Source organism: Sminthopsis crassicaudata, chromosome X, assembly GCF_048593235.1.
Source record: "Sminthopsis crassicaudata isolate SCR6 chromosome X, ASM4859323v1, whole genome shotgun sequence".
NCBI classification, from domain to species: Eukaryota; Metazoa; Chordata; class Mammalia; order Dasyuromorphia; family Dasyuridae; genus Sminthopsis; species Sminthopsis crassicaudata.
This window is the reverse complement of record NC_133623.1, coordinates 21,936,251-21,963,118: the sequence shown is the minus strand read 5'-3', so window position 1 is coordinate 21,963,118 and position 26,868 is coordinate 21,936,251. Positions and strand designations below refer to the sequence as shown.

Below are 26,868 nucleotides of genomic sequence, written 5' to 3'. Positions count from 1 at the left end.
CAGCTCAGAAATAGGAGCTTCTCTTAACTGAATCAGCTTGAAGGGTACTCAGGGCCTTTCCTTGTTGACCATCCTTTACTTGTCTATGGCTAAGAAAATCCCTTTTTAACTCTTCAGTGACCTACAAGTATTTCACTGGCAAATCTAAACTACCAGGGAACTGGCCTGAGTCAGGCCCTGTCCAGATAAGGGACCCTAGCCCCAGTCCCAAGGAGTTTGCAACCTATTCTGAGGAACAAGTCATTCACCACTAGTGAAAATTATCATACTACAAGAGAGGGAGCACAATATGCATTGCCAAATAGTAGCTCATCTAGCAAATAAATATTCTCATAATTGTTGTTTCTTTTTCTGAGAGTTCCCAAAAGTTTGGTGATGTGGAATGAAACCTAAGGCCTATCTAGAGGAGGGGGGTGGAGAGAGGGAAGGGAAAAGCTGGAACAGAAGTGAATGCAAGGGACATTGTTGTAAAAATTACCCATACATACATATGTTCTGTCAATAAAAAGCTATAATAATAAAAAAAGAAACCTAAGGCCTAAGTTAAGTCTAAACTGATGAATTTAAGGACTTCCTCTTTTCTCCTAGGCTAGTATTTGCCACCTCGAACAGTGAAATACAGGGCAGGAAGAAGCAGGGCTCTCTACTTAGAACAATACAGAGTCATTAATTGTAACTTAAATTCCCCAGGTGCTTGCTGGGAAGTGAACAGGTGTATTTTAAATTCTCTCATCCTTCCCCTGGCATTTTTACTTGTTTACAATGATAAAAATAATTATATTAGAACACCATGTGGTGATTTGGGAGCTAAAATGTACTAAAAGCTATTTAGGAGACCAGAAGGGCCTAATTTACGAGGAGGGGATGGAGTAGCTTTTTTATGTCCTTGGGCCAACTCTATCGTCTTGTATTCCTGACGATGACTAAATAAGGTACGATGAAGATAAATGGTACTTGGTCATGTAACTCTCCGATGTTATGAGGCCTTGTGACAGCAAGGCCCCAGACACCACAGTCACTAATCCAGCCTGGATTCAGGGCCGTTGAGGCTGCCTGGAGTTTCATATACCCCTTGATTTTTAATTTGATTCTTTGATAGTTTTATATAGAAGGTTTGAAACATTCTGAAAAAATTCTAGCTTAGGACATCCTACCCTGACTGCCAGTATTCTTTATCACCACTTCTACTGAAAACTTTTCGGTGTAAAAGAATGGTCGCCTGTTTAGTAGCATTTACTGTTCTTTACTGTTAAAAAGATGCTGGGCTATATTTGTTAATGACTGGGCCTTGGCAGTAGCTAAGTAGTACTTCTTATTCTTGTTGGCTTGTTGCCTTTAATATTTAGATTATTATATCTCAATATAATTTGTTTCATTTATAATCTTTGGTATTTAATTATATGCATTTAAAAACATTATTCTGAGAAGGGGTTCATAGGCTTCAGCAGACTACCCAAGGGATCCATGACAGTATTCTTGCTTCTTTACCTCCCTCAGATAATTATGAAGTGGTTTGATTAATTAATTAATGTATACCACAAGATGGAGATCATAGTAAGAACTAGTCTATGATATTTGTAGAATTCTCTCCAACAAAATTCATAAAATTTGGTGACCTCTGCGATATTGAGAAAATAAACATTCTTTTTCATTTGATTGTTTTTTCTTTAAGGCTGATTTTTCACTCCAATCTCCCAGTCCATTAGCTCCCACTGCATTGGAGTACATATTTACGTATTTACATATGTGCATATTTATAGCCATGGGAGGTGGGGAGAATAGAAATGACTCAGCACTGGTTTCCATTGCACATAAAGCAACAGGGACATCTACCGTATTGCTGAGAGTCCTCGGTCTGGAGATTCTGGTGGACCGTAATACAATATGGAAACCAAGAAGGCCAACACAATTCTGGACTGACTGGACTGAAAAAAACAAGAGTTCTTAACCTTGGTGTCATGGATGCTTTTAGCAAGCTGGTGAAGCCTTTGGACTCCTTCCTGGAATCAGGTTTCTAAATATAGAAAATAAAAGCATTTGAACAAAGTAGCCAATTGTGATCTCTGCAGTAGAGTTGGAATGCTTGGTCTTGTAAATCAAGAAAGAAGCTCAGTATCTGGTACCCGATTCTGCCAGGTGATATGCAGAATTTTCCTAAGACAATGTCAAGGAAGGTGATTAGGATAGTGGTGAGGATGGTGAGATCATCATGTGCAGGGATTGCTTGGACAACTGGAAATGTTTATCTTGCAAAGGAGAAGCCTCAGAGGCTGCTTGCTGTCTTGTGAAAAAAGACTTAGTCTGCTTTTACTTGATTTCACAATGAAGAAAAGAAATGGGTAAAATTATCCAAAGAAAAAATTTCAGCTAGATGTCATTAGACCTCTCCAAAAGTGGAATGGGCTGCTTGGAAAGGGAGTCAAGTTCCCTTTACTTCCCCAAATTACTGCTTGTTAGAAACATCATGATGGGGATTCCTGGTCAGGTGTGAAGTTAGCAGTATGAGCTAAGAGACTGAAAGATTGGAGTGAAAAATCAACCTTAAAGAAAAGACAAAAAATATGAATAAGAATTGTTAATTTCTCAGTATTGCAGAGGTCGATGAATTTTATGGCAGCTTAACATGGAGATGTCCCTCAACCTCAGATCCCCCTACCATAAATCTGTTAAATGATTTAAGCAGTTTCGGGAAACTGAGTGGTTACTACAGTGGATAGAAGAGCACAAGACCTGGAGTCAGGAGGACTCATCTTCCTGAGTTGGCCTGAGATACTCACTGGCCTGTGAGGAATCTTCTAGCTTTGACACTTGGAGATCAATATAACCATTTCATTTTTCTAGTTTGCTCAGGCCTAGGAACTAGAGAGATAGTCCCTAGTTTTTCAATTTCTATAGATATAGGTATAGATATATCTTCATATAGATATAGATATATGCACACACATACACACAAATATGTATCTATGTATTATATAAGAAATATGGTTATATTGCAGAGAGAAAAAAGTTTTTTAGGCTATCAATCTCTATTTCTGCATAAAGGTGAAACTTCTTTAATAATACATGTACCATATTTAACATGTACTGGTCAACCTGCCATCTGGGGGGAGTGGGTGGGGGAAAGGAGGGGAAAAATTGGAACAAAAGGTTTGGCAATTGTCAATACTGAAAATTACCCATGCATATATCTGCTAAATAATAAGCTATAATAAATAATAATAATACATGTACCATGACCTCCTCATAGTTCTTGATCCTGTCTCACACTCACCAAGTTTCAAGTGAAGAGAGAATGTAGCTATTGTCTATCATAACTCTAAATATGGGAAATCTTTTAGAAGAAGACTAAACTGTTTTTTTCTGTCTTTCTTTCAGTGCTTTCAAAGCTTGTCACCCCAAAATTAAGAGTTTCTTCTTTGCTACTGACTGTCTGGAAGAAATGAATCAGTAAGTAATTTCTTTTTTGTAGTTGATTGTTGAAGCAATGTGGGAGCCCCTCAAGACAACAGAAAAGGATGATTACATTTCTTAATGTAAAAGTTACCCGTTATGCAGATTCTAATGCCCAAACATGCCTCTCTTTCCTCCATGGCCTTTTCAGGACCAGCAATCAGTTTGGGGCTTTCATTTACCTTCAAGATGAAGGCCTGGGATTTTGGGCCTTATGATTTGGCCTTCCTGCCCCAGATAGGAAAGAACTAGATGAATATCTTGATTCGTGCATATTTGTGGGCACATTTGTTTTCATAAAGATTTTATCTATTGATTCTTAACTGTAGACACAGAAGACACTTGGGGGGAGGAGGTGGGGAAATGGATAGAGTTGTAGGCGAAAGGCATTGTACTGTCTGAATCTGTGACTGTTTCTGTATCTCCAATTAAGGATTTTTCCATGCAAGGTTTGGTTCCATAGGTGATTGAGTTATACTTTCTGCACTTGCAAATGCCAATGAAAATTGGACACCTTTTGAAATTTGTATCCATATGGAATGTGTTTTATTTCAAGGATCAAATCATTTTCTACTGGCCCCAAGAGCACTGCTTTCATTGTGCACTCCAGCATAAAGCCAAAATGAGGGCAGCTCAGAGCATTCCCAAGAGCTGCCACTGTCAGTGTTCTCCAGGTGCTATCTGCCCAAACTGACAAGTGAGACTATGGCTAGAAAAAGGTGTTCCACAGTCAAGTCTCTGCGCTTTTTAAAGTTCTGGTGCCTAGTCGGTCCCAACTATCTCGGTTTAGGTGTGTGCTCCAGTGAGTGATCAGTCCACCTGCCAAGTGATTTTCCTGCAAATTGAAATTGCTTTGCAAAATGAACGCCCACATACTATTGGGTTAGTTTTACAAGGGTGACTTGCATTCTAAGGAATTCATTAATAATAAATTAACAAACTTGTTCCCTATTTTTCTGGGTCATTCTGCTGCCCATATTTTGACTGGAGGGTCCTTCCACAGATTCACCTCATAACTAATCAACCTGTCAGACCCTCACAAGTGTAGGTTTAATCTAGGAAATGCAATCCCCAGTATGCCGGCTACTTAGACATCAACGCAATTTGACTTTCATGGAAACTTTCCATGTAAATGAAGTATGCAATATAAGACATTAATTCCAATTAGGGAAAGCAGCAGGTTATTAATATTTTAAGGCATGTTGCCTAATGGCATCAGCAAAGCTTGGCTGTAACAGGCTCCTTATGTTTGGGTTTAATGTTGATAGGAAAACATGAAGCAACATCTTATTGGAAAAGGAAAATTGCTTAAATTTGTTTTCAACCTGCCAGAAGGAAGGGTTGTTCTTCCCTCAGTGAGTTTAATTGTGTTGGATTAAATCTTGTCACGTTGCCGGCGTCTAATATTTATGCCTATGAGACCCAGGCACAATGACATGCTTATTCTCTTGAGAATGGCTAACTTCTTTGTCAACATCATTAACTAATAAGATGGTATAAAGAAAGATATCGGAGTGGGTATGGAAAAACTCCCTGGAGTGTACATGGGAACAGTCCTGTGTGTGACCTGACAAAATGTTACAAATGCATTTTAAGGCTACGTATAGGTTTGTTTCTGAGTTGAAGGACACAGACTCTTCCACGTTCGTTCAGATTGCATTCAGATTCATCTTCCATGAGCTTAACACTAAGCATAGCAGGGGAAAGATTTATACAAAGAAAAGACAAAATAATCCATGTCTTTGCCTCTGCTGCTCAAAACTTTATGCCACACCTAAAAATACGGTTGGCAAGTGCGTAGATGATCAGTGACTGCTGCCAGGTAGAAAAAGAAATACCATGTTGTTCTTCAGTAATTTTTCAGTCGTGACCGGCTCTCCGTGACCCCATTTGGAGTTTTCTTGGAATGGTTTATCATTTCCTTCTGCAGCTCATTTCACAGATGAGGAAGCTGAGGCAGACACAGCCAAAGTGCCCTGTTTGGGGTCACACAGCTAGGAAGTTTCTGAGGGCAGATATGAACTCAGGAAGGTGAATCTTCCTAACTCCAAGCCTGGCATTCTATCCACTACAGCACCACTTAGCTGCCCCAAACTGCTTAAGTCATTAAACAGATTGTGAGGATGAGGGATGAGATTTGAGGTGGAGGGACTTTTAAATGCTAGGCTGCCCCAGTGTTTACTTCTAAAACAGAACTCAGGATCCCATCTCTGGGACCCCGAGCTCTCATTGTTGAATAGTCTGCTTGTTTTTCCAAAACCTAAGCCCACCATGCCACTTCCTGGACCCCTCTGTGCTTTGTTGTTTCTGCTCCTGTCCCCACCCACCTCTGACCTGGAATGCAGGTTTCCTCCACTGGGGACCCTATTGTCTAATAAATGAGCCTTCCCATTATTTTATCTGATCCCTGATCTGCACCACTTCTGGCAATTGCTGTATTGTGCTGCCTACGTCTCAGAACCCCAGGCTCCCTTTTTTGGAAACCGCTGAGACTCTGGGCTGGGATTTTTGAACAGATAGCACAACTTGCCATGCCTACGCCTCTGGCACCACTTCCTATCCATCTCTCTGCAAGTAGTAGAAAAGCTATAACCATGAAAAGTTAAAACAATCTCTCTACAAATGCCATCGGAGAACGTTGGCTAAAACCAGGCCAGTTCCCAAAGAAGAAAGGAGATGGTTCAAACAAAAGGGTTTTTTCTTTATTTGTCCAAATGGTTGTTGCACTTATTAAATGCGGTTCTTCACTTTTTGATGGAGCAGGTGAGATGACTCAGGGATAGAATCCAAGAATTCTTATTCTTGCTTTCTTCATCTTAGCTGAAAACCAGAATATTGTTTTGTCTTAATCTTATTGACAAATAAATATTAGAGCTATCCTATGATAAATATTGGTTGATTATATTTGAATTGATAAATGTCAAATAAGAACTCAGAATTATTTTCATAAATCTCTTAATAATAAAATATAGTTAAAAAGTTATAATTATGTTCTCTTAGATTTTTTCTCAGGAAAAGTGGCATTTCAACTAAATGATTTCATTAGGCAAATAAGATGAGCTTGGAATATTCCAGTATTCCAATTATACTGAATGGTTTTTTACATATAGATCATATCTAGCTGACCTGAATAAGAGACCCAGCTCCACCATTTACTAACCTTGTCATCTAGATGTCTGCTTCAGTTTTCTCATCTGCCTTAATGGAATGGTATAGATCTGATGAAATAATATAAATGAGATACTTTGTGCCTGCATCTATGGGAGCAGATGGATGGAAAATATTAATATTTATGCAATGCATATATGCAAAGTATTATTAAGATGACTATTATTATCATCAGGTTGGAAGCAGGGTGATCAGTATTTCAAACTACCACAACTATTGCTAATGAAGACAATCTACAATATAAGAGGGATCTTATCTGTTTATATCTGCAATCCAAATCAGCAAAATTACAAATCACAAAGAAATATGATTATTTATGTTTGTTAGTAACTTGAAAATGAAAAAGGCTGTTAATTTTGGAAAGAACTCAGTCATAATTGATGAACCAAAAATTGTATTGAGTCAAAAGGCTATTTTTCTTTGAGAAAACAGTTTATCCTCAGTATCAAAATGTCCAATTAAAGAAATTCAGTTTTGGACAGTTGTGATATATTAATACTCAAAAGAAAGGGGTTAATACAACACATGTAATCATTGTCTTAAGAGCAAAATATGACCAGCATAATTTCAATTTAAACAGAGATTGAATATGAATACTGAACACTCCTTCTAAGAAGTATACTTATCTTTACCATACATCACTTTAATATACAAGAAGTCTGAAACTTTGATAGATTAGGTAGTGTGCCCCAGACTTGGCAAGAAACTCAAGCAGGACTCCAAATTAAAGTCTTATGTCATGCTTATCCCTCTCTATATTGTATCTGAGTTTTCTCTAGCAATGTTCTAAAATTAATATGCAGTGGTTTTTAAATGGAATACTGTGATTTTGATGTTTACAAATATTTTTGTAATTAAGGTCATCAGGGAAAATGAAACAGGAATATGATGTCCCCTAAAACAACACAAGCTTAAGTCCAAAAAAAAGGAGGGAGGAAAATCCCCAGTGAGTTGACAGGGTAATCATTTAAAAGAACACTTCTTATTATCTGTGTAAAAAAGATACACCCAGGGAGAGCATGAATTATCACAGTTAATTTGTCACTTGTTAAGCCATCGAGAGGATCTTCTATTTGGCTGACAAATCTAGATGGACGCGACATAAAACAAAATCGCCGGAATCATGCCCAGTGATCCAGCTAGAGCAAGTAGCTAGACTTTACCTTGTGAACAAATTTACTTCTCATCCCATTAACTGTAGCAAACATAATTGCTGGAGTACTGACTACTTGGAAGGATTTGAAGTATATGAATTGATGAGTTTATTAAACAGAGTCATTTAACCTTCTTGTTTCAGTTTGAAAAATCAACTAAATTTTCTTCTCAGGAAACCAAAGAACCAAGTGATTGGACGATACAGGTACAAGCTCGAAATTATTCTCACCTATGACTGTGCTTATCCAAGCAGTGATTCTGGACTAAACCAACCCAGAAAATTCTTTGTCTAGGTCCTTGTAAAAAATCTCATAAGACATTTAGGATTGATTTTTTTTATGCTACACTTTTCAGATAAAGTAACATGGTAACAGTGACAAAAACCAGATATAATCTGAGATTATTAGAGTATTAAACATAGAGAATGACCAGAATGTGAGACTACTTGAATCACAGAGAAAGGGAACCCCAGGGGATGAAACCATTTGAAAGCTTTTGAAGATAGCTTTGAAAAGAGAGAAAGAAGGGGCCCAAGTCTGAGAACTGGGCTTTCCTGACCAAATGAAACTAATACAAAAGTTTGTCAATCTCATAAATCATAAATAATCAAATCAGCTTTAAAATTCCAATCTAATTCAATTTCTTCCTTTGGTCTGTGTTTTTCTGATACTACATCAGTCACTTTAGCCTATAAAGGGCTGAAACTCTGAATAGATGCACTGGAATCAGACAACCAAACACTTAAGGCTAATTACCTATTGGACAATACTCTATTAACATATACTTGGAAAAATGTCCTTCTCACTATTCTGTGCTGGCTCAATATTTTGGTGTATACAGAGAATTGTATAAGGGATTAGGGGATGGAGTGAAACAAGCCAGAGTCACTTTGGAGGAGGACAAGGAGAAGGGAGGTCGGTCGGTGGAGAACGTGTGGCAGTTTTGTCGATCCCCTTCACTTCTCCCCCTGAAGACCAAGGACTTTTGATTATCTTGACTCCTGCTGATTCTGAGGCCTCCAGGGAGCTAACCCAGACTTCACATTAGCCAAATGAAACACTAGTCAATTCAACTAAAAAATGGTCACTTTGGTTGTTTACTGAACTCAGTCAATTCAATCAAAATCATTGGGGTAATTCTTCATATAGCCAGCCTTAGCTGAAGTTTTAAGCCAGGATCTGTTTTTTTGACATATTTAGTTTATCAGAATAATTTTATAGTGCTCTTTAAGTACTGCCTGGCTTCCTTTCTCCTAACATCCTTGACACTGAATTATCCTCCCCTGTTTGATAGAATCTATTGAATATGCCTCACTTCTCTCCATAAATTTAATTAGATGACATCTGCGGCAGCATAACTCATTTTTCCCAACTCATTCCTTTGGATGTGAAATGTTCTCTCGCCGAATCTGTGACACAGCATACTAAACTGATGTTAGTAAAGGGTATCTCTTGAAGTGTCCATTTAAATGAGAACCACGCTAGCGCGATTGCCACTAAGAGAATTCTTAATTAACCTGATGACACTGTCAATAACAACATCCGTGTGATCTTAGAAATGAGACATTGAAGCATTGCTTCCTTCTAGACTTGTTTTACTTGCTCCAACTTGTTGTAGACTCAAGCTGTTCTCTGAAGAAGCCAAAAGAGATTTCCAGAAGTAAGCAGTGCCAGCCCACCCGCCATGGTACACAGTTTTGTTGCTTCAATCAGCTTTAGCTGATAACTGAGCCTTTTTTTCACCTGTAATTGTAATTAGGTGAATTATTGCTCAGTCTAAAACTGTTCATTTTTTCTTAACTTGCTGTCTGTTCCCTTGAGTCTGAAGGGTAAGGAAATTTCCAAATGTTTTCATTGAATGGCATGTAGGATACCAGAAAGAGGTATTTCTACCTGTTCCTCATTTGTGTGGCAACCTTAAATCTTTTCTTCCAAAAGTTCACAGAACCCAACTCTGACATACTATATGCTGTATACTAAGCATACTATACACACACACACACACACACACACACACACACACACACACACACACACAAAGCATTTATTTTCAGGAAATGGCTTCTATGGAGAATCTCAGAGTGCTAGAAGGAACCTCAGTGGCTATGTAGTCCAACCAATACCAAAAAACTAATTACTTCTACAGCGCACACAAAAACGGTCATTCATTCTTTGTTTGAAGGCCTCCAGAATCAGCTAACCCTAGAGACCATTTCTGTTGAGAACAGCTCTAATTCTTTGGAAGTTTTTTTCTTATTATCAGGCTTAACTTTGCTTCTGTATAAACAAAACCAAAAGTTTAGAATCTACAGATCTCAAAGAAAATATTTTTAAAGTGAATAAGAAAACTCTCAAATTGTCGTGACTGAGGATGAATTGAATGACTGCCAAAAAGAATTAGCTGTGCGACTCTGAGCAAGTCACTTAACCTGTATGCCTTAGTTTCCTCAACTGTAAAATGGGGATCATAATAGCACTTACCTCCCAGAATTCTTTTGAGGACAAAATGAGATAATATTTGTAAAGTGCCTAGCACATTGGCTGACACATAATAGTCACTTGATAAATGTTTGTTCCCTCCCCTTCTCTGTCGCTCCCCCCAAAGAAGAATTAGCACCACCCAGCATTGACATTAGCCAGCCAGTGAGCTAATTGGATCATTGTTTCAGCAGGTACACTGTCATCTTTCTAGGAAAACCTTATAAAATTCTTGTGTTTGGTTCATTGTTCTTTACTTGCTCTCTCCTGAGCCAAGCCTCTCTGACCAGCGTCAATATGCGATGGTTAATGACAGTGCTAGCAAGTATTAGTTCTTTAATTTGTGGCATTGTGCTTTTTTGTGCACACAAATTACTCTGGTCTTTTAAGGCACAGGTTGACTGATAAAACAAAAAAATGTTGAAAAGAGAGAGATTGCAAAAAAGAGTAAGACAAATGAAGTCTAACATCAGAGTAGTTGTGTACGTATTCCCTAGACAGGTGAGCTATCCAGACACAAAGCGTGCATGCTTGCTGTGTGCAGAACTGTATAAGTACCTTACTTCTTCCTGTGATCCCTGTCAAAGAAAGCAATAATATTGTGTTAGAAAAAAGTACCTACCAGGTTCCCCAGGTGACTTTTTGACAGTTAACATATAGCCTTTGTCAAGGCTTCATAGGCTCAGCCTTTCCCTTGGGACACCAACACATGTTCCCAGGAGATCCTAGGCTTTCTCTAATATTAGGGACATTCGTCTTCCAACAAATGTTATAGGAAAGAGAAATATGAAAAATGTGATCTGTGATTAGAAAAGCATGGATGTCACTACAAGCAGAAATCTGACCCCTGAAAAGCCTTGAGTAACAGCAGGTTGATATTTCCTTTTGATATTTTCTGTTCTATTGTTATTTAGGTAATCAGGAAAGTGTCAGTCACTGAACTCAGAGACAAAAAGAGAAAGAAGAAGATAGATATTAGGTCTAAAAGACCAGCAACCAGGGCCCTGCTAAAGCATTGCTCTTTCTTTGTGATCCAAAAGATGCAAAACTCTCAAGCCTATTGGAGAAAAAAATTATTAAAACTGTACTCTGTGTTTTAGGCACAAGTCTGCCAGAAACATTTTTTATTAATTTAGTTTTATTCTAAATCCAAGCAGTGACAGCATCTTGTTAGGATTACAAAGTGAGAACTCAGCTTGTCTGGGCAATTCTCTAGCTCAGAATTCACACCTTTAGTTCCAGCCTTTAGGGGGAGTTTACACCTTTGAACTTCTGAGGAGGAGTTTACATATTTAAAGGAGTTTACACCTTTAAAAGGAGTTCTGAAAAGGAGTTTACACAACCTTTTAAAAGGAGCAAGTTCATTGGTTGAAGTAATTTTCCCACAAGCCCCTGAGTTCTCACATGCCCATTCTCTGGGAGGATAAAAGAGGCAGCACTGAGCCTGGAGTTAGTCTGACTAGGAGTTTGAGTTTAGACTGTGGTCTGGAAGGAAAGTCTGGCTGGAGGCTCCAGAAGCTTCCTAAGAAACCTGCTCACAGAGGAAAAGATTTCACAGAAAAGAGATCTCCTCCCAGAGAAGGATTATAATTGAAGAGACAGCAGGACCTTTACAATTACCCCTTTTCACAAGTCTTCAGACATCTCTCTAACATAAGGCAACTTGAATGGGGGGAAAATCACAATATGATAAAGTGTACTTTGAGTTTAACAGTCATTTAATCAATTTCTTCTTTTGACCACTCCCCTCGAGAGCTCTCCACCAGATAACCAGAGAAATTTGAAATGATCAAAGGAACTTTCCTCTCTTGAATCAGTACCTTAATCTCTCCAGTATAGGATAAGAGGCTATTTCACTCAGTCATCATTCTCAGCCCTTCAAGGGTTGAGAAAGGCAACCAAGACTAGAGCCATTCTCCATTTGGTTACTGGCCCTCATCCATTTCCCAAGAGCCTTAGCTTTCTTCACCTTTAAAACACTTGTCTAAGAGAAAGAGGAAAGGGATGGGAAAAGACCTGAAACTCGACAAATATTTCTTTCTTAATATTTTCTTTTGAACAATATGGGAGGTTTTTAATGTCTTTTACAAGCTTTCTACCAACATATCACAGGTTTTCTTTCTTCTTTATTCATCTTTTAAACATGGAACCTATTTTTCCTTTTAGAAAAGAGCTATGCAATGCTGAGGAATTTTCCCTTAGTTCTTTCCTTTGCCACAATGAAAGAAGAGGGCCACAGTGGCTGAAACCAAGGAAAAGAAGCATCCATTACATCCTTTCTCATCTCTCTTAATTTTGTATGAATCAAACTGGTTCCTTTTTTGCCTCTTGTGGCCAAAGGAAAAGATTCAATGTCGTGTCTTTAAAATTTAAGACATTCTGCTTCTCATCCTTGTCTCTTCCCTCTATATGTCTCTCTTTCTTCTATCTCTCTATTCCCTCTTCTTTAATGTGGGTCTAAATTCTAACTTTTGAAAAGGTTGGGACTGTATCTGCCTATGTGCTCTGTAGAGGGTCTACCACCTCCTGGGCATTGAATGGGGATTAAAGAAGCCTATGCTTTAAATGGAAAGACCTCATGATGTGCCACTGGGAGATGTCAGCCTGTGAGCAGGTAATGGACTTTTCCTCTCACATGAGACTCTTGGCCTTGTAATTGCCTGACAGCAACTGAACATTTCTTTGCTGAGCCATCACTCCATGAAAATGTGTTCTTGGACTCAGATTTGGGGGGAGGTGGAGGATGAGCAATGCTGCAAAACCATGGAAGTCCCTAGATTTAAGAGAGCCTGGGAAAACAGCCAAATTACACAACCAAAGTAAAGATCGAGACTCAGCAGCCAGCATACCTCCTCGTGGTATTAATAATTTTGCACATGCCACGTTAATTGAAAAGCTGCATCGTGCTAATGTTTTCTTCAGAGCTTCAAAGCCACCTCTAAAGCCATGAAATCATTTTAACCCAGACCACAAATGGGAAGAGGTTACATGTAGGCAAATCCCAACAATATGTTGATGTGGTTTTTCAGCACAGATCCAATTAAAACAAAGCCATAGATACATAGATAAAGATGTAGTGATCTTGTTTTAAGTTTAAGGTAAATTCCATCTATACTAAACTATTACTATACCTTCTTAGAGGTGGAGAGAAAAGAAGAATTCTGTCATTTCTGCCTCCTATTATTCACTTCATCAAGGCTTTCTAATAGTAAGCCAGCACAAAGCTCTTTAAACCACCATTTAATTGACAGTTATCCATCTTCTTAAATGTGTAAATAAAAGAGACTTTTCCCAACCACATCTATATTAGTACCTACTCCTTTAATGCCCCTTCTTCATAAAACAACCTCTTCACATTCCAAATTTTTCTCCTTGGCTCACATGAATGATGTGTTGTCTTTTTTATATGATTTCCCAGGTAATTCCCCCTTGATAAGATGTGCTTTGAATTGTATTTCCAGTAGTCAGAATGAAATTAAGCTGAGCCCTACTTATGCTCTTGCCCCAGTCCCTCTACAGGCCCAGCAGGCCATCTGAATTAGAACTTACCAGACTTCTAGTGCAAAAATATTGAGAACACCCCATCGCTTTGTAGGAACTGTTTGCCAATCCTCTTTCGGCAACCCTGGAACAGTGGATAAATTTGGGGCTTAGAAGCAGAGAAAATCTAAGACGTTGGGGACTCTGGGCAGGTGAGTTAACCTTTGTTTACCTCAATTGCCCCAAAGTGGGGATAATAAGTGTATCTATTTCACAGTCTTCTTATGAGGATTAAATGAAATAACACTTTAAAAAAGTTCTTAGCACAATGCCTACCACAAAGCAGCTGTTTGCTCTCTTCTCTTTGAAAGGCAGCTAGGTGCCACAGTGAATAGAGCACTAGGCCAAGAGGCAGGAAGACCTGAATTCAAATCCAGCCCTAGATACTTAGAAGTTGTGAGATCCTGCACATCTCACTCAACTTCTGTCTTCTTCATTTTCCTCAACTCTGAAATGGGGATACTCAAAGACCTACCTTCCAGGATTGTCATGAAAATCAAATGAAATAGTGTCTGGAAAGTCATTAGCATACTTCCTGCTATATAGTAATTGCTGTATAAAAACTTATTCCCTTCCCCTTTACTTCCCCCTGTATTCTTTGCCCTTCATAGTTTTAGAAAAGTATATAGGAAGACTGCTGAGAAGTACTGATTGCCATTCTCATCATATCCATGCTCTTAGAGATGGTTTCAGACAGTTAAAAGACCAAATTCGGTCTTTGTAGAATCGAACCTCAGTCCCCATGTGAAGAAAAACAATGTTCCTCCGAGATTCCTCTCTGGCCTTAACAACTAGTGTACTGAACTAGATGAGTGTCTTGTATTTTGAGGATGTTAAAATTATTGGTTCTTTTATGTAAGAGAATTATTTCTTTTTATCATACTCTCCACAGTAATATAGTTTGAGTAATCATTTCTTAATGAACAGTACATAGATTATCTCAAGAAAATTCTTGAATTTTGAACAATTGGGATTATCTGAAGTTGAATGAAAGTTGTGAGGTATTTTTTCTTTTATGATATGAATATTTTTCTTTATGGAAAATTCACTAACTTCTACATAGGTAGCCTTCTATAGTGAACAACTTGAAAAAAATGATATTTAAACTTTTTCCACCTTAAAACAAGGTGAGGTGAATACTACAAAGGCCATTCTCCATCTCTCTTTCTCTGGCTCTGTGTCTGTCTGTCTCTCTTTCTGTGTGTGTGTCTCTCTCTCTCACATACATGTACATTTGGAGGAATGCTTCCCTGAATCCTAAAGTTAAGTTTTCCTCTTGCTATGGAAATCTTTCCTTAAGGGGCGCTGTCCATCATCTTCTTTCCCTTTCTCCCGGTTGTTTGAACGGTACTCTCCTGGTCTTCCTATGACCACTCTGATCCTGTCTTTACTCTCCTTTGCCGAATCTTCATCCAGGCCAGGCCTGCTAACAGCCCTTCCAGGGCTTCTGAGGACACTATCCTAGGTGCCCTCACTCATTGATCTCATCAGCTCCCATGGATTTAATTATCATCTCTATTCTGATGACTCTAGATCTGCTTATCAAACTTTAATCTCTCTACTGATATCCAGTCTCACATCTCTAACTTCCTTCTGGATATCTTGAATTGGATGTTCCATAGACATCATAAAACTGGCATGCCCAAAACTGAACTCATTTTCTTTCTCTCAAAACCTTTCCCTCTTCCTAATCATCCTCTTATTTTTGAGGATATCATTTTCTTCTTCTATCCTAACCCAGACTCAAAGCCTACGATTTAAGCCTCAGCTCCTCCCGCTTTCTTACTCCCATCCAATCTATTGTCCAAGTCTGTCAATTTCATATTACGGAATCTCTTAAAGATGCCCCCTTCTCTCCTGTGACCACTGTGACTTATCAACTGGACTTCAACTTCATCAACTATTGCAATAGCCTGTGGGTTGGTCTGCTTTCCCTTCATCCCTCCCCACTCTCATCTTTATTCCTCTTAACTAACAAGGTGATCTTAGAAAGAAAGTGATCTTTCTGAAGCACAGATCTATGGCATCTTCCTACTCAATAAACTCGAGTAGGCACTGCATTGAAAAGGAACTAGTTGAAAAGCAAGCGGCACTTCTGTGGCTCAGACACCTCAAGTGAAGTAAAGTTGCAGTTCCAGCTTCTAGCCCAGTCAGAAGCCTTCAGAGGAATAACTAGGGTATCAATCTCAGATGAAAGTGAAACCTGCAGTTCTGTCATTACCCGCACGGCTACCTAAATGGCTCATAGAGGCTGAGTTCAGCCTCTTTCTACTATTGCTTAGACCCAAACTCAGGCTAGGAACATATGGAGCTCAGATCAAACCAGAGGGAGGCTACAGTCAGGCTTTATGCCTACATCAGACCCCTTGGACAGCAATGAAAGTTTGCATATTCCCTGGTTTGTCCTTGAGATATGGAAATTATCTAACACTCGATGTCGCTAAGAAAGTAGCAATACCCAATCTAGATGTTCCCTCCAGAAGTATGCAAAACCCAGACCTAACATAAAGTCTAAAGTCAAGAAGTTCACTAGAAGAATGAGCAAACAAAAAGAATCCCACTGTGAAAAGCTATTATGGTGACAGAAATGCTCAAACAAACCAAAGAGAATGATTGCAAAATATCTACAAGTAAAGCTTCAAATAAAAATACAACTTAGGAACAGATTCAACTAGAATTTCTAGAAAAAGATAAAGCAAGAGGGTTTTAAGAGTTAAAAATGTTCTTACAAGTGACAGTTGTGAGAGAAAAAAATGGGAAAGAAATGAAAGCTATCGATGAAATGATTAGAAAAGGAATTAACAGCTTGGCACAAGAGGTATAAAACCTTGCCAAAGCAACAATATTTCTGGAAATTAGAATAAACCAAATAAATACAAGTGAATGACTCCACGAGGCAACAAGAAATATTAAAACAAAGTGAAAAGACTGCAAAAAAGAAAAATATGTAAAATATCTCATATCAGAACCAATTGACCTGAAAAACAAATTAAGAAGGAAAAAATTCAGAATCACTAGATTACATGGAAATTATGGCCAAAACAAGTCGGGAAATCAAATGAAAACTGCCCAGACCTTTTAGAACAAGAGGGTGACATAGAAGTAGAACAGATTCGTCAGTCACCTCTTGAAGGAAACTCCCAAATAAAAACTCCCAGGAGTGTTATGGCCAAAATCTAGAGCATCCAGACCAAAGCAAAAAAAGCATAAGCAGCCAGGAAGAAAGAATTCAAATACTGAGGAGTCACAATCAGGCTTGCACACATTTTAGCAGGCAGCAGTATAAAGGAGTAGAGAGTTTGGAATACAGTATTCTAAAAAAAAGGACGTACACTTACAATCAAGAATGACTTATACAGGAAAACTGAGTATAATCCAACAGGTGAAAAATATATTTTTGATAAAACTAGGGACTTCCAGGCATCACTGATTTAAAAAACCCAGAGCTTTGTAGAAACTTTTAAGTTCAAAAACAGGAGGTAAGAGAAACTTAAGAAGGTAAACACGAAAAATAATATGCTCTCTTCTCAGTTGCATTATAATTATCTTGAGATTATATATGTAAAGCACTATACAAAACTAAAAGCACTACATATAAATTAGAGCTATTTTTCTTATTCTTCTTATTACAACTTGTATCTCCACTCTCATTGTCTAACATGGTGTCTTGCATATGGAGGTAGGTACTTAATAAGTGGTTACCCAATACATGAATGAATTCTCCTTGAAAAGTTGCAATCCTAACTGTCATAAGTCAATGACAGGCCAGAAGACCCTGAGGATTTCTCAGCTTTGCTTTTTCTTTGACACGGCTTCCTGTATCATACAGCTCTTAGTTTTCACAGTGAGAGCTAAAAATAATTACAGTGCATCCACGGCAGAGGCAGAGAAATACTTTAACAAGGACACGCTTACCACCTGCAGATTAAAAGTTGCCCCCACGTTGAAATGATGGTAATTATTTTGCTAAATGTTTCCTTATACATTATCTTTGTAGAAGCTTTGGCTTCTAGCTTCTAAAAGAGTGAGAAGGCAGAGTGATAAGAAAGACTAAACATAAATTTCAGAAAACTTCTGGAAAGGTTTAGGTAGCTGAAAATGGCACATGTGAGTAAATGTAATGCTAGAAGGGACCTTGAAAAGGCAGGGTGTGGTTAAGACAGCATGGAGTGATCAAAGGAACAAGGAATTTAGAAGCAAAAGACCCAGATTGAAATCTGTCTGATCACTTACTTGTTCACTACTGATATGCTGTGACTGTGGGCAAGTCATCAAAACAATATTATTTCCTTTCTTTTACCTCCTCTCAGCCCCCACTTCTATCCATTTCCTCTTCCTTTCCCTCAATATAGAGCAAAACATAGACTATTTGGGGCTTCTTCCTAATATCCATCCTTGATCTTATACCCAGCCAGCATGGCAATTCTGGACTTCTAGAAACAGAAAGAGGAAAAAATAGAATTGGGAGAGGTCGCTAAATTGGCAGTCAAAAGATCTAGATTTGTTCTAAGCTCAGGCGTTTGTCACTATGATCTTAGGCAAGTAATTTAAGCTCTCTCAGACTCCGTTTCTTCATATGTAAAATGGGTATCATAACACTTATGATACTCAAAGGATTGCTGCAGAAAATCATATGAGATGAAATATGCCATATGCAAAGTAGTTTGCAAATCTTAAAGCTCTATAAGAATGAATTCTTGTTTATCTTAATTTCCTAATGTGTGAAATGCAAGGATTTGACTGGGATGATCTCTAAGGGTACTTCCAACTCTAATATCCTGTCCTCCTATAAAAAGTATGGTCATGAAATTAGTGATTGCCAAAAAAAAAGTAATAAGCTCCCTAGGATTTTAATAAATTTCAGACATGATAGAGGAGTTTCACATACAACTTCTAACTTAAGACAGAGTATAAGCTCCCCAACCTGCCCCATCATATGATGTAGCTAATGCTCCAGGTTAAAGCCCGCATTTCTAGAACCCTTTGCCAGGAAAAAAAAATGGATCCAATTCTACTTCTACTAAGCTGGTTTTTTGCCTGCAGCAAAAGAACAGAGATAAACTTTCTGTCTTTGAATCCCACCTGGGCCTTCCATTGGGCCTTCCATAGGCCTAGCACACGATGATTATTAATCACTATTCATTATTGTAGATTAAAAGCATCCTCAGGAACATCCATATACCATCCGTGAAAAGTCTTTTAGTATTTTTGGGGGGGGGAGGCAATTGAGATTAAGGGACTAGGGTCAAATAGCTGTTAAGTATGTAAGGCCAGATTTGAATTCAGATCCTCCTAATTCCAGGTCTGGTGCCCTGTCCAGTGCAACCATTGTCTTTTAGCAATGGTCCTTTCAAGGTTCTTGCTTTTCAGATCCCAGACTGAGATGCCTCAGTCCCTTTAAATGGAAATTGAATTTGTGTTTGTTATGGGATTATGTATAACAGAGCTCCAAGTTGGTGCCATCTCTTCAGTCGTGGAATAGGGATGAAAAATGAGGTACAGAAACTTAACAGAATGCCCTAGTGATCTCTGCTCTAGCTCAGTAATGAAAGGCTTCCTCTTAGCCCTGCTGATGATGGACATGGTGATAGAAAGTGAGAAAAGGTCTTAGAAATTAATCTGCTACGTCCTGTGTATTTTTAAGGCAAAGACTAAAGTTGAGAACTGTCTTTGATTAGTATTAAATGTGAAGGAGCCACCTTGGCCCTGACAGTCTTTGCCTTGGGCCATGAAATAAGGCTGTCTTTTTGAGGAATTAACTATGAGTTTTAATAGGAAACCCTATTGAAAAGATGCTTGTATCATTTTTATTCCTAAAAATCTTGACAGTTCATTATCTGGAATGAAAGTGTGATAGTAACAGTATCTGAAGAAAGCAATATGCCCTTCCAGCTAAACTTCAGAGTAGCATGTATATCTTGCCAGAAAAAAAGAAAGGTAGAATCACTTTGAACTGTCATTGGGGCCTGTCTAGTGAAAAATATCTTAGTACTTTCCCCTCACTTTTTTTTAAGCCTGGATTATGTCCTTTGTAGCTTCTCAATGCCTAAGCACAGGCTGGTATTTGGGGCTATCATGATCTAGCCTCAACTTACCCTTCCAGCCTAATATCCTTTTTGTTGCTCAATCATGTCTGACTCTTCTTGACTCCATTTGGAGTTTTCTTGGCAGAGATATTAGAGTGGTTTACCATTTCCTTCTTCAGTTCATTTGACAGATGAGGAAACTGAGGCAAAAATGAAGTGATTTGCCCAGGCTCACACAGCTAGGAAGTGTCTGAGGACAGATTTGAACTCAGGAAGAGGAGTCTTCCTGCCTCCAGGCTTGGCGCTCCAGGCACTATGGTGCCACCTAGCTCCCCTTATCTCATTCTACTCCCATTTACAGACTGTCAAACTGACTACTCATCATTCCTCACATACTTCTCATGATTTCCTTCCTCTGTGCCCTCCCTATGCTTGAAATATCTCCCTCCTTTCAGCATCTGCTATTTCTACATATCCTACCTGCCTTTCCAGTTCTACTTCTTCCCTGAAGCCTTCTGTGATCCTATTCTCCCTCACCCAAAAGTGATCTCTCTTCACTGCCCTCTCTTAAGCCTTCAATTATACTTCTGTTAAATACTCGAATTTCTATAATGTTATTTACGTCCATATCTATGTAGACACCTAACTGGATGGTAAATTCTTTGAGCTCATGGGCCATGTTGTAGTTGTCTTCCCTTCAGCACCTAACATAGTGTTGTACACAGCAGGTAATCGATAAATATTTGTTGAATGAGTAAAGTGGTCTCTCAAACTTGACTTCTCATTTGAGTTGGAAATGAACATCCTATGACTTTAAGTTAGGCAGACATGTGCCCAAGAGGGAAAGAAGGACAGATAAGATAGGAAGAATCCAAAAACATGACATGGCCAGGGAAGAAGAGTGCAGTAGCATCAGAGGCAGCGTGGTCCAAAGGCGAGTTTGCTGGGTTCAAATGCTAAATCTCCTATTTGTTTACCTTCTGAGATGGCCTTCGCATCTCAGAGTGATGAGTTTCCTTTGTAAAATGAGGTGGTTGTACTAAGTAGACTTGAAAATCTCAAAAAAAGAAAAAAAGAAAAGAAAGAAAAAGAAACTCTTCCCATTCTCAATCAGGGATCCTTTAATCCATGCGTCCCATGATAGAGAAATAAGTGGAAAAGAGAGTTACTAAATTACTGTTAGTGAACTTTACAAGATCCTGGAGAACTGGAGAGGCGTGACATCATGTATTGTCATGACTTGGTTGGTGTGTTGGGTACTTTTGACTTTTTTTCTCTTTTAAAATACGTTATATTTAATAGGGCCTAGGGGATAGGGGTGTACATGAGGGGACCATGTGCGGGAGGCGGGAGAAGTGATGTAAAAACAAAAGATAACCCACAGAGGGACGCTTGAGGTAGCATTTGATAACATGTTAAATACAACTTTTAATAAACTCATTCTTGGGGACAAGGTGGAGAGATCTGGGCTAGAGCAGAAGGGTTGTACTGGTAACATGAACAGCCACATGCAGACTGCAGAACTTCTCAATGTGGCCAGAATAAAATTAAAATGTAATTGGGAAATGCATGCTTGATATTAAGAAGAGCTTCCTAACAATTAAAGCTGTCTAAAATTTTAACAGGCTGCCTCCTGACTTTTGAGTATTCCCACCCACTGAAAGGCTATAATACAAAGCTAGATGACCGTCAGTGTACATTATCGAGGTGATTTGGATGCAGGTTTTGGGGGGGAGGGTTAGACCAAATACTCTCTGAGGTATCTTCTAACTGACATTTTGATTCTGCAAACCAACTTGGGGGGGGTGTTGTATGAGTAATTCCTCTTTAAATTACTTATCCTTGTGTTCCTGGAGTAGATAGAGGATTGATGTACTATCAAAGTGACCTTTTTGGAATGACCTCCCTGTCTTGTTTCACAAGCTGCCCTTCTGAGTAAATAGAAGAACATTCACTGTAGTGTAGTTACATGTTGTCAGCATCATATCACTGATCTGGGATGAGTAGATTGCATGCAATATTGTCCTCACTCTCAGACAGACCATTTTAAATTTAATAAATTGTAATTTAATAAAGAATTTCTATTACTGAGGCAACATGGTCTGATAGAATAAGCATGATACTGGGCACTTTGGGTTCTAGACCTGGTAGTGCCCCCAATTATTTTATGAGACCTCTGGCTAGGTACTGCACATATCTGGCCCCCAGTTTTTCCTCTTTAAAACCAGTGTGCCAGACTAGATGGTCTCTGGTTCTTTCTGTCTCTGACATTATATTTTATGTGATATATCTCTTTTCAATGTGGCTCTTTTCAACAATGAGCTAATTCAGGCCAGTTCCAATGATCTTATGATGAAGAGAGCCATCTACACCCAGAGTGAGAACTATGGGAACTGAGGGCGGATCATAACATAACATTTTTACTCTTTTTGTTGTTGTTTATTGTTTGCTTGTATTTTGTTTTCTTTCTCTTTTTTCATTTTTGATTTATTTTTTCTTGTACAGCAACAGAATTGTCTAAACATGTTTGCGTATGTTAGATTTAACATATATTTTAACATATTTAACATATGCTGGATTACTTGCCATCTAGGGGAGGGGGTAAGGGCAAGGGAGGGAAATTGGAACATGAGGTTTCGCAAGGGTTAATGTTGAAAAATTATCCATGGATATGTTTTGAAAATAAGAAGATTTAATAAAAAATAAAAGTTCATTGGCCCCCTTAGACTTTAGATTTAAATGTTTAACATTTAAAAAAAACTTTTGGAAGCAGTGAGAAAGCAGAATTTTGATGGTGGTGTCTTAGTCTAGACCTTAGATTTTGTTGGTATAAGGACCTCCCAAGAAGAACACTTGCTCTGCCAGTGCCAATCAAAATCTACTGTACAGCTTAGAGTCACAGAAAGTTTCCTGAGACATGGAGAGATTAATCGCTTTGCCTTGCCCAGGGTGGCATAGCAGTATTCGTGTCACAGTTTGAAGCTGAACTCAAATCTTCTTAACTCCTACCTGGTTCTCTGTCTAAAACAATACACTACCTCTCTTTTAAAAAGGGACAAAAACATGTACTTTAGAACTATCAGAATCCCTAAAATGAAGTAGAATGGAGAAACACCATAAGTAGTAGTGATGTTCTAATAAAGATACATACATGCATACATCATGATTATATGCTTCTTATGATCTTACCAACTATAGCCAAATGTTCTTCTCAAGGGCTTTAAAAACAACTCAGGGTTTTGAATTATTCTTCCAAAATGATCTGAAATCTCCAAACTGAATGTTTTTATTTCATTATTAATATATGTACATTTTCCAAATTAACCACAAGTGCAGACACTCTGCTTCACTTCATATTGTGTAGACAACACCAACATCTATCTGAAGGGGAAGTGATGGCAAGGTTACCTGGAGTTTATACTAAGTACGTACTTAGTACCTACTAAGCTCTAAAATAAAACTTGAGGATTTTAGCTATTTTTGAACTTCTGATTATGATCACTTTGATGATGAGGAAGAGCGTTACTGATTTTGAACTGGAAGACATGACAAGTTTTCATGCAGACCTAACTCTCTGGAATTTCTATTGTAATGGGTACCTTGACATCTGTAAGATTTTTATTTCAGTGCTGCTATAGGAAATTCCCATAACTCTTTTCCATGGGGAAAAAATAAATATGAGTTTTAAATAAAGGCATTATTCCAAAAGGATACGATACGTAACTCTAGTGGCAAATTATTTAACTATTATCTAATAAAACTTTACTTTTAAAAATTCTGAGTTCAGGAATAAAATGGAATGGATTTTTTTAACTCATGAAATAAACACAGCTATAGTAAGGAAATTTCACCCCCCCCAAAAAAAGTTTCTGGCTCTCTAGTGATAATATTTCATTGGATCTCTAATCTTATTAACGGTAGTATTCCCTCTAATAATGTGGACTATACCAGCACAAGGTGGCACATAGTAGACATATAAGAAATAATTTGTGTATTGGTTGATGGTTAATAAGTTTCATCTACTCCATAATTTGGCCTGGTCATCCTAGAAATTCTCAAGCAGCATATTTATCTACAAGGTCTGTTGATGGTCTTTTTGCTTACACCATATGACTGGCCCACTTCCTTTTCTGGGCGTATATTAATCCAGTGAAATTCTTTATGCCACTTTGTTGGTGATGTGTTACAGCCTAAGCATAGCCACCACACACTTATTTGTTGCCATTTAGATAGTCATCAATTTTAAACCTTCAGAGACCATGGATTGCATGACATGTGGAAAGAAATAGAGTATCATTGGAAGAATATTGGTGTTTAAAAGATGGGCCTTTGTTTCAGGGAAAGCTTAGGCTCATTAAAATCACTGAACATTTTCCTATAGGTAAACTAGTTTTCTTCTTTCTCCCTGTTCAATTCTGGTTTGGGCTTATTATCTTTTTCAGTGTTTGCCTAAAGTACTGCCTGCCAGCCTTATTCCTAGGGATTGTCCATTGAACTGAAATTCAGAGTCTGGACAATATGTGTTTTGCATCCATTTGCTTTTTCCTGTAGGGGTACATAGGCCAAGTTCTTTTGAATGCTTTGGGTTTATGAGGTTCTGCAATAGTCCTGAACTTAATATAGTCAATATGAGATCGTCTACAAACAGTAGTATCTGGAGGACCTGATCATGTATAGGGAATCCCTCTTTCTTTTGGGACTTCGTGTGCCATTGAGGTTGTCATCATTTAATATATGGGATTTCCAAAAAGATTGTTTATCTGTCATCTACCAGTCACTTTTCAGATAATATTTATTATCTTTTAGATAGCATCTATGAAGAAAATGCATTTATACAAAGAATATAAAAGAGACAGTAGTGAGGTAGTCTTCCTGTGCCCTTCTCCAAAAAGTATTCTAGATAATTAGTAAAGTGTAGCTTATTAAATGTAATATATCATTCAGTGGTCAAACATATAGAATCCGAGCAAAGAAGAACAGTGAGTCAATTGAATTCCAATATCATTAAAAAAAAAAAAGCTCTTTGACATAACTAGTTTGGCTGCTAGATACATACAATTAATAACGTCCTGCTATGTTTCAGATACCTGTTTGTTGGGAAATGTGCTAAACCTCCCAAGGTTGCTCTGAGGATAAAATTGAGATAATATTTATAAAGCTCTTTGCAAACCTTAAAGTGCTATATCAATGTCAGCTATAGCTATTAAACTAATTCTTTAGTGTGTACTTTGTCATTAAAGAAGTATGCTGATAAGAAAATTTATTAAACATTTGACTGTCAGTGCCTGCCTATTCAAAAATAATTTAACTCATAAGTTTCTTTTAGATCAATTTGAGATATTTTTAAACTCATAAAAATAGTGATGAAATTCTGGTCACTTTCAAGATCTGACTTTAAATCAATGATCTAGAGATAGAAAGAAACCTCTGTGGGCTCTATTAGGCCTATCTACCATTTTGCAATCAGTGATTTATTTTCTCTTTCCACACCATTCTGCAAGTTTGTCTTCTGGGACTCATACTGAGTCACTCCATCCTGGGATTGTTCACTTCTCTCCCTAGAAAAACCTATCTCAGGGTCCCTTCTCCACCATAACTACTGATCTTCTTGCTGTTCTCAGCTATCATGGGATCTGGCCATGTCAAAAGTCTATAAGGACGAAAGAAAGATTTCAAAGCTCACTGTAGAATTTTGCAGTATCTCTGAAATTTTCTGATATAAGTGGCTCTCTATGCTTCCTGTAGAGTCAACCCAGCTTGCTTTCACATGTAACCATAACAATTACTGTGACATTTCAAAAAAGAAATTTTTTTCTGTCATTGTCAATCATGTTAGCATATAAAGTCCTTCAGAAGTATATAAGTGGAGACAGCTAGGTAGGTGGCGCAGTGGATAGAGCACTAACCCTGAATTCAGGAGGACCTGAGTTCATATCTGGCCTCAGACACTTAACACTTCCTAGCTATGTGACCCTGAGCAAGTCACTTAACCCCAGCCTCAGAAAAAAAAAAAGTATACAAGCTATGTTTTTCTTGAGAGCACAAGAGATGAAAGAGCTATTTTCGGAGTTAATCATTTCAGTACCTTGTTGTAGTATCCATGGATCTATTTACTTTCCTTTTTAAAGAAGAAGAAAACACAGGTCCAGTGAGGAAAAGTTATCTTAGCTTTGGTTAAATTGTCATATTCGAAAGATAATTGCAATACTGCAAAACTTTAGACCTAGAAATTCTAAAAATAACTGCTATCTGAAGCTATTCCTTAAAGTTTTAAGAAATGTGTTTCCAAATTTCCAATTGTTTCCAAATTCTCTTTTTATCCATGATCAAGAGTATAAAAAAGGCTGATTGGGTCAATTGTTAAAGGTTTTCTGGCTTTAGATTTTTGTAGATGTGAGATGTGAGAATGTGGAAGAGTCAATTAGAGTTGAAAGCCATATTCCACTGTGACCAGTGCAGTGTGACCAGTGGGCAAATGATATCCTGATTGTCAGTGTTGTGATTGTAGCAATTACTTTCAAGGACAGATCTTTTGAAAAAAACTACTGATCTGTGGGGATTAAAATTGGCCAACCTACAATATAAGTGATTGAGGCAGAGCTCTGAGCCGATGACATTCTATTAAAAGTCCATAGTCCCCTCTAATAAAGTGGACCTCAGATATTCCTCCTGATTTGAGATGCCCTCTTCTTCCAGGGTCTTGTATTTATAGAGTTTAATATACAAATATGCAAAAAAGGCATGATGAAAAACAGAATCTCATTGGTGATAGGCTTGCTCTTGAGAACCAAAAACGACATATTGGCAGAGAGGTCACAGGTTGGCTGAAGAATGGGGCATTTCCACTGACTAAGTGGTCATAAGATGGCCATAAGATGATCAACCTGCTTGTATTGAACAAGAGAGAATGGTCCAGAGATACACAATTAAATTGGAGGCTTTCCATGTATTTGAGTCACCCTGCCACATTGGACTTGGTCATCATCGCAAGAAAAAACAAGGGTGGAAGGTCTGTAGTTACTTTTCTATGATTAAGCAAGTGAACTTAAAAT

At 38.1% G+C, this 26,868-nt stretch overlaps 1 protein-coding gene across 2 annotated transcripts in view; it reads left to right on the top strand.

Moving 5' to 3' along the window:
* LOC141548478 (connector enhancer of kinase suppressor of ras 2-like) overlaps positions 1-26,868 on the top strand; it is a 555,144-nt gene that overhangs the window by 502,008 nt on the left and 26,268 nt on the right. For both annotated transcript variants that reach the window (XM_074277397.1, XM_074277398.1), the window contains exon 19: positions 3,376-3,447. In XM_074277397.1, coding sequence (XP_074133498.1) covers positions 3,376-3,447 — 72 coding nt within the window. The remainder of the gene's footprint in view (positions 1-3,375; positions 3,448-26,868) is intronic.